The sequence below is a fragment of the Fukomys damarensis genome, unplaced genomic scaffold (genome assembly GCF_012274545.1).
Source record: "Fukomys damarensis isolate Sample0158 unplaced genomic scaffold, DMR_v1.0_HiC HiC_scaffold_5, whole genome shotgun sequence".
Lineage (NCBI taxonomy): Eukaryota > Metazoa > Chordata > Mammalia > Rodentia > Bathyergidae > Fukomys > Fukomys damarensis.
The window spans coordinates 66105108-66119174 of record NW_022900917.1 but is presented as its reverse complement, the minus strand read 5'-3'; the positions used below and the strand labels follow the sequence as shown (position 1 = coordinate 66119174).

At 55.2% G+C, this 14067-nt stretch overlaps 1 protein-coding gene across 2 annotated transcripts; it reads right to left on the bottom strand.

The window, feature by feature from the left end:
- Positions 1–30: 30 nt before the first annotated feature.
- Tonsl (tonsoku like, DNA repair protein) lies at positions 31–12338 on the bottom strand. 2 transcript variants are annotated; one of them, XM_010630502.2, is made up of 26 exons: positions 12266–12338; positions 12091–12186; positions 11864–12006; positions 11389–11572; positions 11007–11136; positions 10529–10700; positions 10329–10443; positions 9634–9779; positions 9399–9551; positions 9023–9148; positions 8699–8879; positions 7050–7132; positions 6870–6959; positions 6473–6545; positions 6206–6369; positions 6008–6131; positions 5137–5870; positions 4957–5033; positions 4523–4676; positions 4377–4455; positions 3649–3950; positions 3321–3489; positions 2548–2723; positions 2004–2077; positions 1305–1438; positions 31–343 (listed from the first exon to the last, which is right to left on the bottom strand). In XM_010630502.2, the coding sequence occupies exons 1-26, from the start codon at positions 12288–12290 to the stop codon at positions 159–161; spliced, it is 4089 nt and encodes a 1362-aa protein (XP_010628804.1). In that variant the 5' UTR covers positions 12291–12338; the 3' UTR covers positions 31–158. The 2 variants fall into 2 exon arrangements, with proteins under 2 accessions (XP_010628804.1, XP_010628805.1); XM_010630503.2 differs by having other exon boundaries at positions 4523–4673.
- Positions 12339–14067: the final 1729 nt, after the last annotated feature.

Sequence of the window (14067 nt, the reverse complement as noted above, 5' to 3'; positions counted from 1 at the left end):
CACAGACAGCTGTCTAAAAGGTTCGCTAGTACTGATCTAGGATTTGCGTAGACTTTGTGGTTAAATCTCACAGCGCTCACCCACCCCTCAGGAACGAGAGGGAGAAAACAGTAGCTTTGTTTATTGAGGCTTCAGAGGTGGGGAAGACAGGGTGAGGGTTAGAGGCGTTGGAAGAAGAGCTTGGAGCCCCGGGCGAGTGAGCATGCCCCTTGGCCCGGCAGTAGCTGGCGTAGGGCATCGCGGTCCTCAGGGCACAGGTATCTGCTGCACAGCCGCAGCTCCTGCAGTTGTGCGGTGATCTTGTCCCAGAGGCCTGGACCCAGGGGGCCTTGGATTGCACAGCCTGCAGAGAGGGGCAAAGGGTAGGTTTAACTTACAGGAAGGAGCTCCCATAGGTGGGGTCAGGTGGACAAATGTACCCCACATTGCCTGCGCTTGTCTGTAACCCATAAAATGGACTTTACAAGGCTGCTTGCAAATCTGTATATCGTGGGCCAGAGAGACTGAATTACCAGGGCTTGATCCTCAGATCAGAGTTCCCACCAGGCTCTGGACCTTAGGAAGCTGGGTGAGAAAAGTACAGGTTCCAGGGATTCAGGTATGTGCACAGGGAATGAAGGAAGCATAAGAATTGGGGCCTCCCCTGTGCACAGCCTTTGTCCCCAGGTTCTCCATGCAGACCCCAGCTGGACCTGCCAGGCTGCTGGTCCTGTTGACCAGATGCAACTCTCCTGGAGTTAGCCTCCAGATAGTTGAGGTGGGGGTGCCCTGGTACGGCCTGGGAAGGAACTACATTAGGCCGAAGCTTGGACAGATAGGATCTGAAGTCTCTACCAGGTGGAAGGATCCTTTGATGGTAGTTTTCACCAGTAGGGCCATGGGGCTCCTCTTCCTGCTACCAAATATGAGGAAATCCTATGGAATAGGGTCCTTCCTGCCATGGTATACCTTGAAGGTCCAGCTGGATGAGCAAGAGGCAAAGAGCCCCCAGCTCCCCTGCCTCTGGCTCATGCCCCTTCCCTTCCTACCTTTATCCCTCCTACTTTCCCTTTCTTCTTTTGTTGGGGGGGGGTGTCAAACGTAGAGCCTCAGGCATACTAGGTGAGTACTCTACCACTGAGCTTCATCCCCAGTCCTTATGCCCTTTGTCTTGCTGTACAAATCCTCTCACCAGGCAGCCTCCTGGAGCCTCGCCACCTGGCTCGAAGCAGTGACATCCCCTTAGGAGAAGCAGCCTGGGCCTCAGACAAGCAAGTTGTGTGGTAGGCTGGGATACAGCAGGGGCAGCCACACCCATCCCTCACCTGACAGACCAAGAAAGCTGAGGCCTTGGGACCTCTCTTGGAGGACAGATAGGAGTTCCTGCAGGCTGGTACAGCTGATCTTGGGGTTTGCAGACAGGTCCAGAGAGATGAGTGAAGGACAGAGAGGGAGACACCTGAGACAACATGGAAAATCAGGAATTAGCTCCCAGGGCAGCCCTCACTCTATCACCAGGGAAGGCTAGCCAGCTCTGTATGTGCCTGGCCACGCTCGGGTACCACCTGATACTGCCCTGAGAACCAGCCAAGGGTCTAGGGGCACAAGAGTGGGTTGATGCACAAAGGGCAACCAGAAAGGACACACCAGCCGGGCATGGTGGCGCACGCCTGTAATCCCAGCACTCGGGAGGCTGAGGCAGGAGGATGACTGTGAGTTCGAGACCAGCCTGAGCTACATAGTGAGTTCCAGGTCAGTCTCATCTACATAGTGAGACCCTGTCTCAAAAAAATAAAAAAAAAAAAAAAAAAAAAAAAAAAAAAAAAAAAAAAAAGCACACACCAGAGAAAAGCTCTTAAAATCTCCAAGAATGTGGGTAGAAACTCAAGGAAGGTAGCATGTCTACCAGGACTAGCCCCCAAAGCAGAAAGGAAGGTAGTACCATCTGACCCAGCTCTTAGGGGGGCTTCCAGGCCATGAGGTCAGGTCTATTTAGGATGGTGGCAGTGGGGCAGGGGTGTTACCTGCTCAGTTCTCCCACAGCCTTGTCGCTCAGGTAGTTTGAAGACAGGATCAGATGGGTGAGAACACAGCCTTCCTGGAAACAAGCACAGCCCAAGCCCAATGATACCTGCCCTGCCTTTCTCCACAGAGGCCCCCACAGCAGGAAATCTTTCAATTTGGAGGTAGGATATAAGTACCACTCCTCCCAGGTGTAAGTTATACTTGGCATGCTGTGATGTGGAAATCACAGGGACCCAGCCTGTCTGGAGTAGACCTTAGGAGAGGGCAGAGTACATGTGTATGTGTGTGTATATGTGTGTGGGGGGTGGCTGGTGTGTCCTTTGGGACCTGCCTTGGTGTGGGGAGGCCACTCTAGTCCTAATTGTCTTTCCTAGTGACCAGGAGGAAGTCACAGCCCACAGCAGGCATATGGCTATTCTTCCCAAGACCCACCCTCTTCCTATAGTCCCTCCTAGATCCCCAGGTCTTCAGCTCTTTGACCATTGGCCTCTGGCCTCTAATACCCTCCTATTCTGGCTCATCAGAAAAGTCCCCACTTTGTACCTTGGATAGATATCTGACTACAGGCTCTATGAGGCCCAAGTCACTCTTGCCAGCTGTCACAGAGCTCAGCTCTAGGCGCAGGAGGGCACCGGTGGGCAGGCTCTGCAGGGTCCTGGCCAGGGCAGAGGTGCCAAGTGGGTTGTAGGACAGGGACAAGGTCTTTAGGTGCTCCGCATCTGCATCAGGGGCAGAACCTGTCAGCCTGTGGCCACCACCCACCCTAAACTCCACACCCAGAGTTCCAGGCCCAGAACCTTTGTGACCCCTTTCCTTTTTAGGAACTTAGCCTGAATTTTGTGTGGAGAAACAGGTACCCAGGAAAAAGCTGTTTCTCCTGTCGGAGATGGGGCTCTGGGGCAGGGCATCATTTTGGAGGCCAGGGAACACTGCCACCACAACTGCCCAGCCCCATGCACCTCCTTTTGAGTGGCCCCAGTTCCCAACTATTGGTACTGGGGCTTCTGTCTTAGCATTCTAGTGGCTCATGGTGAAACTGCTTGGGCCTGCAAACAGTTCATGCCAAAGGCACAGGAAATCTTTAGCTTGCCTCGCACGCTACCAGGTGTGGTGTGGTAGAGGGTGGGGTGAGTCTTGGGACAACCCTGGCTGGATACATTATCAGATGCCTCTCAGAACCCAGGCAGGTCTACTTGTCTGTTTGCAGAAGCTGAAGAAGCCATGCCTGACCTGCCCAACATCCCAGGGCCTTCCACACAAGGCCCGAGTCTCCTCACTACCTGGGCTCAAGGAATAGACCTGCGTAGTCAGCTCACCTTGGAAGGCAGTACCCAGGGCTGCCTGGTGGCTCAGGAAGTTAGGGCCAAAGCCACAGGCCTGCAGGCGCAGGGTACTGAGCAAGGGGCAGGCTCGCAGGATAGAGGCCAGGGCTGGGCCACAGCCATCACCCAGGGGGTTCATGCTTAAGTCAAGCTCCTCCAAGTTCTGTGGAAGACATAAACAGGCCCTGAGCTCCTAGTCCTTTCAGAGGGTCTGGTCTCTTGTTCAGTTCTGCTGTAATCTTACGTATGAGCCAGCTTTCCCAGACAACACAGTGATTGGCTAAATGAAAGCCCTGAAGCCTCCAGGCTGCTGGGCCTGTACCTGCAAAGTGGCTTGGCCTATAGGGCCCCCAGCAAGCTGGCGCAGACCTTCCTGGCCCAGGTGGTTGGAGGAGAGGTCGAGGAGGACGAGGCAGGGCATAGTGCCCAGGGCAGCCAGCAGCTCAGTGGCACATCCATCTCCTAGCCGGTTCCCTGCCAGCCGTAGCTCACGGAGGCCAGTGTGCATCTTAAGGGCTCTCAGCAGAGGTATGAGCTGGGCCTGGCGCAACGCTAGGGAGCAGGTGCTGAAGGAGGGGCCTGAGCCCTGGCGCTCCATGGCCTGCAGCACCTGCAGGTGCTCCCCTGGGAAGAGAGATGTGGGTCATTAGGGCCAGAGCCAACACTGCCTTCTGAACCCTGTAGGAAAACCAGGGCACCTGGGAGGTAGGCTGAGCCCACTCCCACAGGCCTGGAATTCAGTGTCCTAGGAGCCCTTAGCACAAAGCAGTTCTCCTCATCCCAAGATAAGCTTCCTGCTGGATCAAAGACCACGCCACATAGTCCTCCCTGGGCTTTAATTCTGCAATGTGGGTTACTTTACAACATCCCACCAAACCTCCTATGAGCTCTAGCTTATCTGTCCCACCAGTTGCCCTCATGTGTGGCAAGTGCCAAGCTGAGAGGGTGGTGCCCAGTGGACCTGGGAATAGCATAAGTGGGTAAGGCCTGCATACCCAGCTCTTCAAGCCCAAGCTTCTAACCAAAGCCAAGGCTCTCTTGAGCCCTCACCTTGCCCCAGGCTCTGGCAGGCCCTGTGGTAGCGGTCAGTCAGCGGGGGGAGGTCCCATGAAGTTACTTCAGCCAACACCTAGGGAGCATGGTGGGTGATCATCCCAGCAAGAGGGGGAGCCCATTCCCATGGCCCAGCTGCCCACCTCATCATTGCTTTGAAGCACATCGGGGATGAGGTCCTGAGGGGCTAGCAGGGCCCCCTCCTTCTGTAGAATGAGTCTCGGCAGCAGCCCACAGGTCTGGTAGTAACGTTGGGCAGCCTGTTCTGCCAACCAGGCCACAGAATGGGCTTCACTGCTGTGGGGAGGGGTGTCATACTGAATGAAGGAAATACCCTGAGATCTTGACATATCTGCTGAACACCTACACCACCCTCATCTGGCTGCTTTTGCATCGTCTTCCCTGGAACCCTGGATACTCCAGGGACTTGTTCCTGAGCTTGTACAGGATATGCTCACTCAGGCATCATGGAGTACATCCCATCCTGACATGCACCCACAAGGACGCTGTCTTCCTGGAATGGAGCTGCAGGGTGGGCATAGGGGCTAGAGCTGGGAGAAAGCAAATGATGCCTTACCTGTGTGGGACAGGGATGAGGAAAACGTGATCCTGAATTCGAACACGAACCCGGATAGGAGGGGGCTGAACCAGACTCTGGCAGGTGGGCACAGAGGAAGGGACAATCAGAAAAGACAGAGGCCTCCACCCTACCTCCCCATGCTGGGATGCCAATTCTAGCCCCGATTTGTGCACCAACCACGGATTGGCCTGCATCAGAACTCTCTCCACTGGGCCCCAAGGCCTTGGGCATGATGGGATCCCCAGGAGGCTCTGCAGCCACGCCTCCCACTTTGTCCAGTATACTCCAACTCTTGAGACAGGTCAGGCTGCTCTGTTTGGTCCAGCCTCCAGGTCTGATGGGACGCTCCTCGTCTGACCCTGAGGCACTGCTGTCACTGTCCCCACTGCGCTGAGGGCAGGCCATGTGAGATGGGCGGCTGTGCATCAGGGGTTCATCCAGCTCTAACCAGTCTCCAGCCAGGTATTCCTCCTCAGGAATGAGTGCTGCCTTGGGTACAGGGCCTTCACATTTGCCCTGAAGTGGGCCAGGTCCCCGGCAGAGGCTTCGAGCACTACCCACACCTCTGATGGCTGCCCGGTAGGCTGCTCGGCTGGTGCTTGCCTCCCTATTGCTGGCAGAGCCAGATGTCCAGGCATTATCCTGCTGTGTCAAGGCAGAGCACTTCAGCCTCTTCTGGGACGGTCCATGTGGGCTCACACTGTCCTCACCTTCTGAGCTGCTGCTGCTGCTAGCCAGCCTGTGCCTGCTCCTTCGAGGCCTGGCCTCAGCTAATGTAGTTTGTTTTGGTGAGATCCTAGCATGGGCTGTAGAGGCTAAGGGCTGGGGGTAAGGGCTTAAGGGAGGAGACATCTCAGGGTCAAACAGATGGTTACTTAGGACAGTCTGGGGGGCTGGAGTGCCATGATGGGCTGTAGGAAAAAGAATTTGTCATGAGACAGTGCCCTGCACCACCTACCCCACCACTACCTATGCTACAGTGATCCCTTGGAGTCAGAGCTCAGGGTCCAGCGGTGATGTCCCATGGGACAGAGGAAGCGCTACTTGCCTGGGCCTGAGGAGACTGCTTGGAGCCTCCTCTCCATGGCTGCTGCTTTCTGTCGTGTCTCAAGGTCCAGGTCCTTGCAGTATAGCTTCACCCACTGCTGCAGTGTCTCCAGTGGGCTGTGGCCCTGTGTAGCACCCAGCTGAGCAGGGGACGGACAGCCCCACCTTCCAGCCCTGCCTCCACCCACATCAGGCTCACCTTCTTGGTTTGGAGGGTGACAGATGCTCCTCGATCAATGAGCAGCTCAGCCACCTCAAAGTGGCCACAGTTGAGAGCATCATGCAGAGGGGTGATGCCCTCACACCCCTGGCCGCCAGGATCATCCACTGAGGCCCCATGGTCCAGGAGGAAGCGGACAATCTCTGTGGACCAGAGGACATGAACCTAGCTTGAGTACCAGATCAGACCCCTCCTCAATCCCCACACCCTCCCCGCTGTGCCAGGTCCTATCCATCCTCTGCTTACCCAGATGCCCATAGTTGCAGGCTTCATGTAGAGGTGTCCAGCCACAGTAGTCCCGAGGGTTCAGAGGGTGGCCCTGTGACCAATGACAGGAAGGACCTGGCTTTTCATGCCCTAGTCCCAGGGGGCTTTGTGGCTTCAGAAAGGCTGAGGCCCCAGTCTACCCCTTGGCTCAGCCCTCTTCTCCTCTGGTCCTGGTCTCAACAGTGAGAACAGGGCTTACCCTATCCCCCTGGCTGGCTGAGCAGCCACCAGTCCCCCTCTGACACTCGAGCTGCCCTGTCCCTGGTGGGCTTGGGCCCTCAGGTCCCATTCTGAAGATGACAGAGATCCAGGCCAAGGCCACAGTTCCTTTGGACTGGAGCCAGGGCCAGGTGGTACATTTGGGGTGGCAGCCCACCTGCTTCACAAGGTCCCGGACACGACGTAGATGGCCTTCGATGCAGGCTCGGTGCAGCAGGGTCTCACCCATGTCATTGCGCCGGTTCCACTGTACAGACAGCAGGCCGGAGCCAGGCAGAGGTGTGAGGGACAGATGGTGCTGCTGGTCCCAAGGTAGGGCAGGGAGCATTGTCCTCACCTTGTTCACCTTCCGCCGGCCCAGGCAGCCCTGACGTTCCTCATCCTCCTCTGGCTCCCGGGATGGGTCATCACCATCATTCTCTGGAACAGAGCCAGCCTAGCCTTGAGCCCGTGGAAGGCCGGCAGAAAAGCCCCTACCCCACCCAGGCTCCCTAGAAAAGCACTCTGGGGACAGTGGGCTCCAGGGCTCCTTAGCCAGGTGGGGCCAAAGCTGTCTCCCCCAGTCTGCAGCTCTCCGACAACCCACTTCCATCCACATGAGACACACATCTGGCCTCCATGCTCCACCCAAGCCTGCCTCTCTCTCTGTCCAGCCTGTCCTGGCCTCTCACCCTGCACCCAGGGAGCATGGTGGGTGAACAGTCTCCACCCCAACTTGCCCCTTTCTCTCTTGGGAAGCCTTCTTATGAGACTAAATCACTCCTTTAGGCCAGGTGCCTTCATGCTCCTAGATTCCCATTACCCTCCTCCTCTGCTTCTAATGCCAGACTCCCTTTCACCAAGCTCTCTGTTCCCGACTGGCTGTCTCTGGATCCTTTCTATACCTACCACCCTACACTCTTCTCCTTCACTGGCTCCTCCCTACCACCCCCCCAGACAGTGCTAAGTCACTACTTTGCCCAAGCTGGGCATGTGATCCTCCTGCCTCAGCCTCTCAGAGTGCTGATTATAGGCATGTGTCACCACACCCAGCTCACTGGCTTCTCATGCTGTGCTTGCCTGCTGAGGGCATTCCCCAAAGTTCCAGTTTTTTTTGTTTTTTTTTTTGTTTTTTTTTTTGAGACAGGGTTTCACTATGTAGTTGGACTGACCTGGAACTATGTAGCCCACACTGGTCTTGAACTCATAGTGATCCTCTTACCTCAGCCTTCCAAGTGATGGGATTACAGGCATGCGCCACCATGCCCAGCCCAAAATTCCAGTCCTTAGTCCTCTCTTTCCACACCAGCTACATAACCAGTGACACCCAAATTGATCACTTTTACAAAGCATAGTCCCAGCTTCTTATGGCTGTTAGGCCACTTGCCTTGAGATTGTGGAAACCCCTTAAATTCATACCTGAAGGTAGGTGCTTTCCAGAAACTCATACCCCAAATCTTATGGACAGGCTCCCTACCACCTGCTGCTCAGGTGGAAGCCACCCTACATCTGTACACCTCCCACCCTGCTTTCAGCCCCTGCAATCTGCTTCTTCTGCTGTTCCCACAATCTAAGGTCTCTGCTCCAGCCAGTCTCTCATATTCACCATCTGCACACCTGGCTGAGCTGGCCTCTTGAATGTGCTCAGCTCTGACACGGAGCAGAAAGGCCCTCTGTGACACACTCTTGTCTGATTTGCCCTGGACACTAGACACATGCCTCTAATCTCCCAGCTCTGGTCTCAGGTAGCCTTTTCTGGCTGATGCCCACTCAACCTGACCACTGGGATTCCCCAGGCTCCCTGCATGCACCAGCCTCCTTCATCCAATTCCACATAAGGACTTGTTGCCCTGTGTGCCTGTGGCTGTTTCCCTACCAAAAGTCCTCAGCAGGTTCTGTGAGGGTACAGCACCAGTCCTCAGCACACCAGCACAAGGCCCAGCTCAGAGCAGTGGAACAACAATAGGTGTAGCCACCACAACAATGAAGGAAGCGCTCAGCTCTCACCGCTCTCTGAGAGTTCTAGCTCGACAGTCTCCAGGGCCTCAATGGCCTCTTCCTCCACCTCTTCTTCTTCCTCTTCTTCCTCTTTGGCCACACTTAGCTCCTCAAGTTTGGTTTCAGTGCCAGGGGCATCTTGGGGCTGCAGCCTCAGCTGCACAGCATGGAGGTGCTGTAAGACCTGCCTCTGAGGAGCAGATTGGATGTCCTGCTTAGGGCTCGGGGCATAGGGCATGCAGGGAGATGTGAGTGTGGAACAAGGGGGACAGTCAAGTTGCAAGGATGCTGAGCTTGTTGGGGACCCAGTGTGGGTGGGACCAGCTCTTGTACCTGCAGCTGGGGCTGCTGCGCTTGCTGGGCACAGTTGAGAGCTTTCTGGAAGCACGGTGCCAACAACTCATATGCGTCACCAGCCTCCTCTCGGGATAGTGCAATGTTGAGCCAGGTCTTAGCTTCCTAGAGCAGAGAAAGATGAGATTGGGTACTGCTGTCCACCACATCCAGCTGACCACAGCCATAAGCGGACTTCCCTAGCTGCCCACATGAAACAGGAACATGTGCCTTGATTCTATCCTATCTCCTTGGAAGGAAGTGTCTGCTGAGCGGTGGCATCCACCTATACCTGGCTGGACAATAATGTTCCCAAAGCAGAGATATGGGGACAAACCTACCAGGAGGATGGTGAGGGTGATGGTGGGGGATTCACCTCCAGGGAATTGCCTTTGCACAGCCTCAGTTCCTCTTCATAGTGGTGGACAGCCTGGCGATGGTCCTTCATGTCTCCCAGTGTGGTGGCCAGGGACACATGTATGATGGCCAGCTCGAAGTCTGGTCTGTTTAGCTGCTCAGCGAAGTTCAGCTGGGAAATCAGTGTAATGAGGTCCACATTCATTCAGCACTTTGCAAGCCTTTTCCTCCCATCCCAGCCAGGGGTCACACACCTGCTTCTGATATGCCTCAGCTGCCTTGGGAAAGTCACCTGCTTTGGAGAACAGGTCTCCCAGCTGCTCACAGATGCCCATGGCACCCTGAAGGTCACTTCCCTCAACTTCTTCCAGTCGTTGCTGCAAGTGTACCACTGCCAACACTGGTAGAAAGAGTCCTGTGTGAGGGGCAGCATGGCACAGGGCCTGACCCTGCTTCACTACAGCCAGTCAGTTCCCTTTGGCAGGTCATCTAACCTCTCCATGCCTCTACCTTGCCAGCGGTAAAATCAGGAAAGTAGGAGAATCTGGGTGGAGCACCTTAAGGATCAGAACAGGCATGACAGCCTGAAAAGGAGCCTGGCTTGCAGCACAGGCCAACCGCTGCTAACTACTACTTGACTGTCAGTGCGGTTAGTGGGCATACCACAGGCATACCACCTGCTCTCACATCCCAGTAGAATGGTGGGATGACTATTATGTCCAACTTGTAAATAAAGATTCTGCCTCATGAGTAAAGGCCAGTATCCCTCTCACATTTCAGTGCCCCTTGTTGGGCTTGGACAAAAGTGAGGGGCCCCTCTTGCTAGAAGAGATCCCTGTTGAAGCTGCTGCTTCCCCAAGAACCTGTGGTTGGGCCTCCTCTGCCAAGACAGCAGAGCCCTCCCCACCCTTTCAGGCTATTCAGCACTCAGGCATCTGTCCAGCCTTACCATACTTGAGGCTCTGGCAGACTGCTGCCCTCTGTGCAGGCTTCTGGGAACCCAGCCTATAGGCCTTCTTCAGAGCTCGTTTGGCAGCCAAAAAATCTCCCAGGTCTTGGAGGACCTGAGGAGCAAAGGAAGGTAAGCCTGCACACTTCCCAAGGCCCATGCCCACCTGGTGATACACCTGAAGCGGGTGAGAGTGGCACCTGTGAGACCACCACACAGCACTCGCTCTCCATGAACCGCTTCTTCATGGCACGAGCACACTCCCGGGCCCCCTCCAGGCAGCGCATGGCCTGAGAGTGCTGCCCTGCACGCCAGTGGATGGCACCCAAGTTGTAGCGGGCACGATACAGGTCTTCATAGAGGTGGTTATGCCTACAAGGGGTGGAGACAACAAGTGCTGAGAGTACCCAAGACCCTCTAGCTTTAGAAGAGTAGATAGAGAGCACCAAAGCATTTAAAATGCCACTGAGGCGGAGGGGACATCCAGCCAGTCACAGGTACTAATGCCATGCAGATCCCAGTCTTGCTATGGTCTTGGGACCAAAGTCTGCTCTTCCCTAGCTTATAATGCAGATGTGAGGGGCCTCTCTGTTGATGGAGAATCAAGAGCCCAAGTAGGCTGCTCGGGATGATGGTGGTGGCTACCCATTCCCTCCTGGGGTGGGGCTGGGATCTCACTCAGCAAGAAAGATGCTCTTCTTGAAATAGGCATTGCACAGGGCCATCTGCTGTAGGCTCTCAAAGGTAAGACCCAGGTTGAGGTAGAGTCGGGTCCTCATCTCACTCAGCTCTCGCTGGGTCATTGTTCCTGGAAGATGCCCACCAACATTCAGTGGTTTCCTCTCCAGGTGGGGTATCCAGCTTCTCCCCCACCACTCCTTTTGCCTCTCACAGTGAAAGTCAGGGGTCCTGCTACACACAGCGTGAAGAGCACAAAGAGCAGATGCCTACCAGACTGGAGCAGACAGCTACACAGGCCTGAAGCCCCTCACCCAGGCACCTTAGAAAGGGAGGTCCCAAAGAGGCAAAAGTGCAGAGAGGCTTGGGCAAGGGCACCCACCTTCCAGCTTCTCATCCACGATAGCCAAGCTCTTCTCAAAAGCAGCTTGGGCCTGCAGTAAGTCCTCCCTCGACTGGCAGTGATCATAGATATCCAGGTGGGTGCGGCCAATGGTGGCCCAGGCCCTCTGCATCTCAGTGTGGTTGGACAGGGAGCCAGCCAGCTCCAGATGGCGGTGCTGGTGCTGGTGTGGAGAGGAAATACAACTGAACTGACCCCACCTCAAACAAACCCACAAGTCCTGACCTCAGGGAAAGCTACTCTTGCCCAGAAGAGAACCTTGTTGTCCCAAAGCCCCACAAAGCTGGTCACACATGCCACCTCCTCTCTGCACCAAGGGCTGTCTGTGGTGAATTGCTAGTATGTTGCCCATGGTCCCTAAAGCAATGGGTCCTCTATCCTCTCCCACATATAGAGCTCAAGTAATAGTCTTCTAACGGCTCCTACTATCTCTGGGGAGGCCGCAGTGTCTTACCTGCAGGGCCGCCGAGTAGTCCTCCATCTCGGCCAGCCTCTCTCCGATCTTTCGGTGGGCCACCGCGCAGCCCAAGGGGTCCTGGGCGCCCTCCAGCAGTTGTAACTCCTGCCGATGTTCCCCCAGGGCCTCTGCGTAGCGGCCTGGGTAGGAGCATAGCATCCTTACCGGATGGACTGCCCGGAAGGGTCGAATCCCCACCGCTCCCGGCGCCTGCGCGCGCTCACCATGGCCGGCTAGCAGTTCCCCAAGCTGGTGGCAGAAGGCCGCCTCCTCCCGCGGCTGCCCGCTCCTCTTAGCTCTGGCCTTGGCCTTTCTCAGCTCTGCCGGGAGGAAGGGGGTATGCTGAATCGGGTCCACTCCCCACGCCGACCCACGGCACCTACGCCCTGAGGGACTCACGCCTAAGCTCACGCTCCAGAATCATAATCGCGCCTCAGCCTTGTTTTCGAAATCCACACTTCCCGCTCCGCGCCGAGGCCCCGCCCAGACCCCGCCTCCGAGTTGGCCACGCCCAGATCCCGGCGCCCGCTCAATCCTGCGGGGAAAGAATCCCGGCCGAGGTCCCGCTTTCTCACGAGGGTTACCCACTTTCAGAGTGCTGCACAATGCGAGACCCTAGGCCGGCGTCGCGGCGAGGCCTGGGCACGGAGGGGGTGGCCTCCACTGCAGCAGCCCCCCCCCCCGGGGGCTGGGGTCTTGTGGGTTGAAGTCCGCAGCAGCCGCTGGCTCAGGCGCCCCCCTAATAGACTGCCCCCCCCCCCGGGAGCTGGGGTCTTGTGGGTTGAAGTCCGCAGCAGCCGCTGGCTCAGGCGCCCCCCTAATAGACTACTAGACCCTTTTGTTACAGGCATTTTGTAACTCTCTTCCCACTTCCTCTTCAGATTAAACCACGCATCACCTACAGTACTTAAACTACAACTTCTTAAAGAGACTTACTACTCTGAAGAGGAAATAAAAACGATCTGTAGCCAGGCGTGGTGGCGTACGTCTGAGCCCAACACACTGGAGGCCAAGGCAGCAGGATCGCAAGTTCAAGCCTAGCCTGAATTACATAGTGAGACCCAGTCTCAAAAACAACAAAAAAGTGACTTGTAGTAAAATACACTTGCAATTTGGGCATGTGAACTTAATCGAGGAGTGGATGCTACTGGGAACTGCCTGCTTGTGGTGGACACAGCCCATCATATTTGGGGGTTCAAAGCCCAAGAATGTTAGGAGGTGGGAGGAATGTGTTTTCCAAAATAAGCAAAGTAATTTCCTCCTTGTGTGTGCTGGATGTGTTACTAGAAGATTCAATGAAGGCACATTAAAACTGCAAAGCTGCTTTGTATTGACAGGTAAAGAGGGAGTTAGAGACTAGTTTGGGAGTATTTTCACCTAGATTTCTCACTTACACCAGGGTTTTGACAAATGTCTGGAATCCTGGGGGTACCCCACCCCTCTTACCTTGAGGCCAAACGTGATATATCACAGGGCTGTCACTCCTGGCTATTCAAGCCTAGCACTGGGCACCTGGTGGCACTCACTGTGTACTGAAGAACCTAGAGAATGGGTGAAAAATTCCATGGAGGACCAGAAGAATGGAAGATGGAGGGTTTTGTTTTTTCTTTTTTGGTACTGGGGATCAAACTCGGGACCTTGCACTTGCAAGGCAGGAGGCAGCACCACTGGGCTAAACCCCAACTGAGGGTCTTTTTTTATTTATTTTTTTGTTACCAGGGAAACGTTTGTTTTTTGGTACTTGGGATCGAACCCCTGTCCTTGGGCTTGCGAGGCAGATGGTGGAACCACTAAGCTAAATCCCTGGCCAAGGGTTGATTTTTTTCTACTGTGATCAAAGCAGACCTGGTAGGGCAAAAATCCCAGGCATTGAATGGACAGTGAGGCCTAATCAGAAGAAAGATGTGGAGGGCCGTATAAAGGGTTCCAGAGCCAGGTTAATGTAGCCAAGCGATGGCTTCCTGGTATGGGCTGAATACAGTGAGCTAAGCCTGAATAGCTGCACTGGGGGAGAAGGGAAATCAAATGCACATAGCCTTTCTTTTGAAGGTTGAGGTTCTCTGACAGGCCCCCAGCTGCACCTGGGAGTGTTGGGGCTGAGACTTGCAGGCCTGTACCACCAATTCTTTCCCTATCCAAAGTGTGGCTGTTTTTATTTTTGTTTTGAGACAGGGTCTCACTATTGTAGTTGAGACTGACCT

Coding starts and splice junctions, on each gene's coding strand:
- Tonsl (XM_010630502.2), bottom strand. CDS start 12,290: ATGATTCTGGAGCGTGAGCTTAGGC. Junction 2,724..3,320: donor CCTGGGTACTGCCTTCCAAG/GTGAGCTGACTA, acceptor CCCCTGATGCAG/ATGCGGAGCACCTAAAGACC. Junction 344..1,304: donor CAGCTTTCTTGGTCTGTCAG/GTGAGGGATGGG, acceptor CCCTCTCTGCAG/GCTGTGCAATCCAAGGCCCC.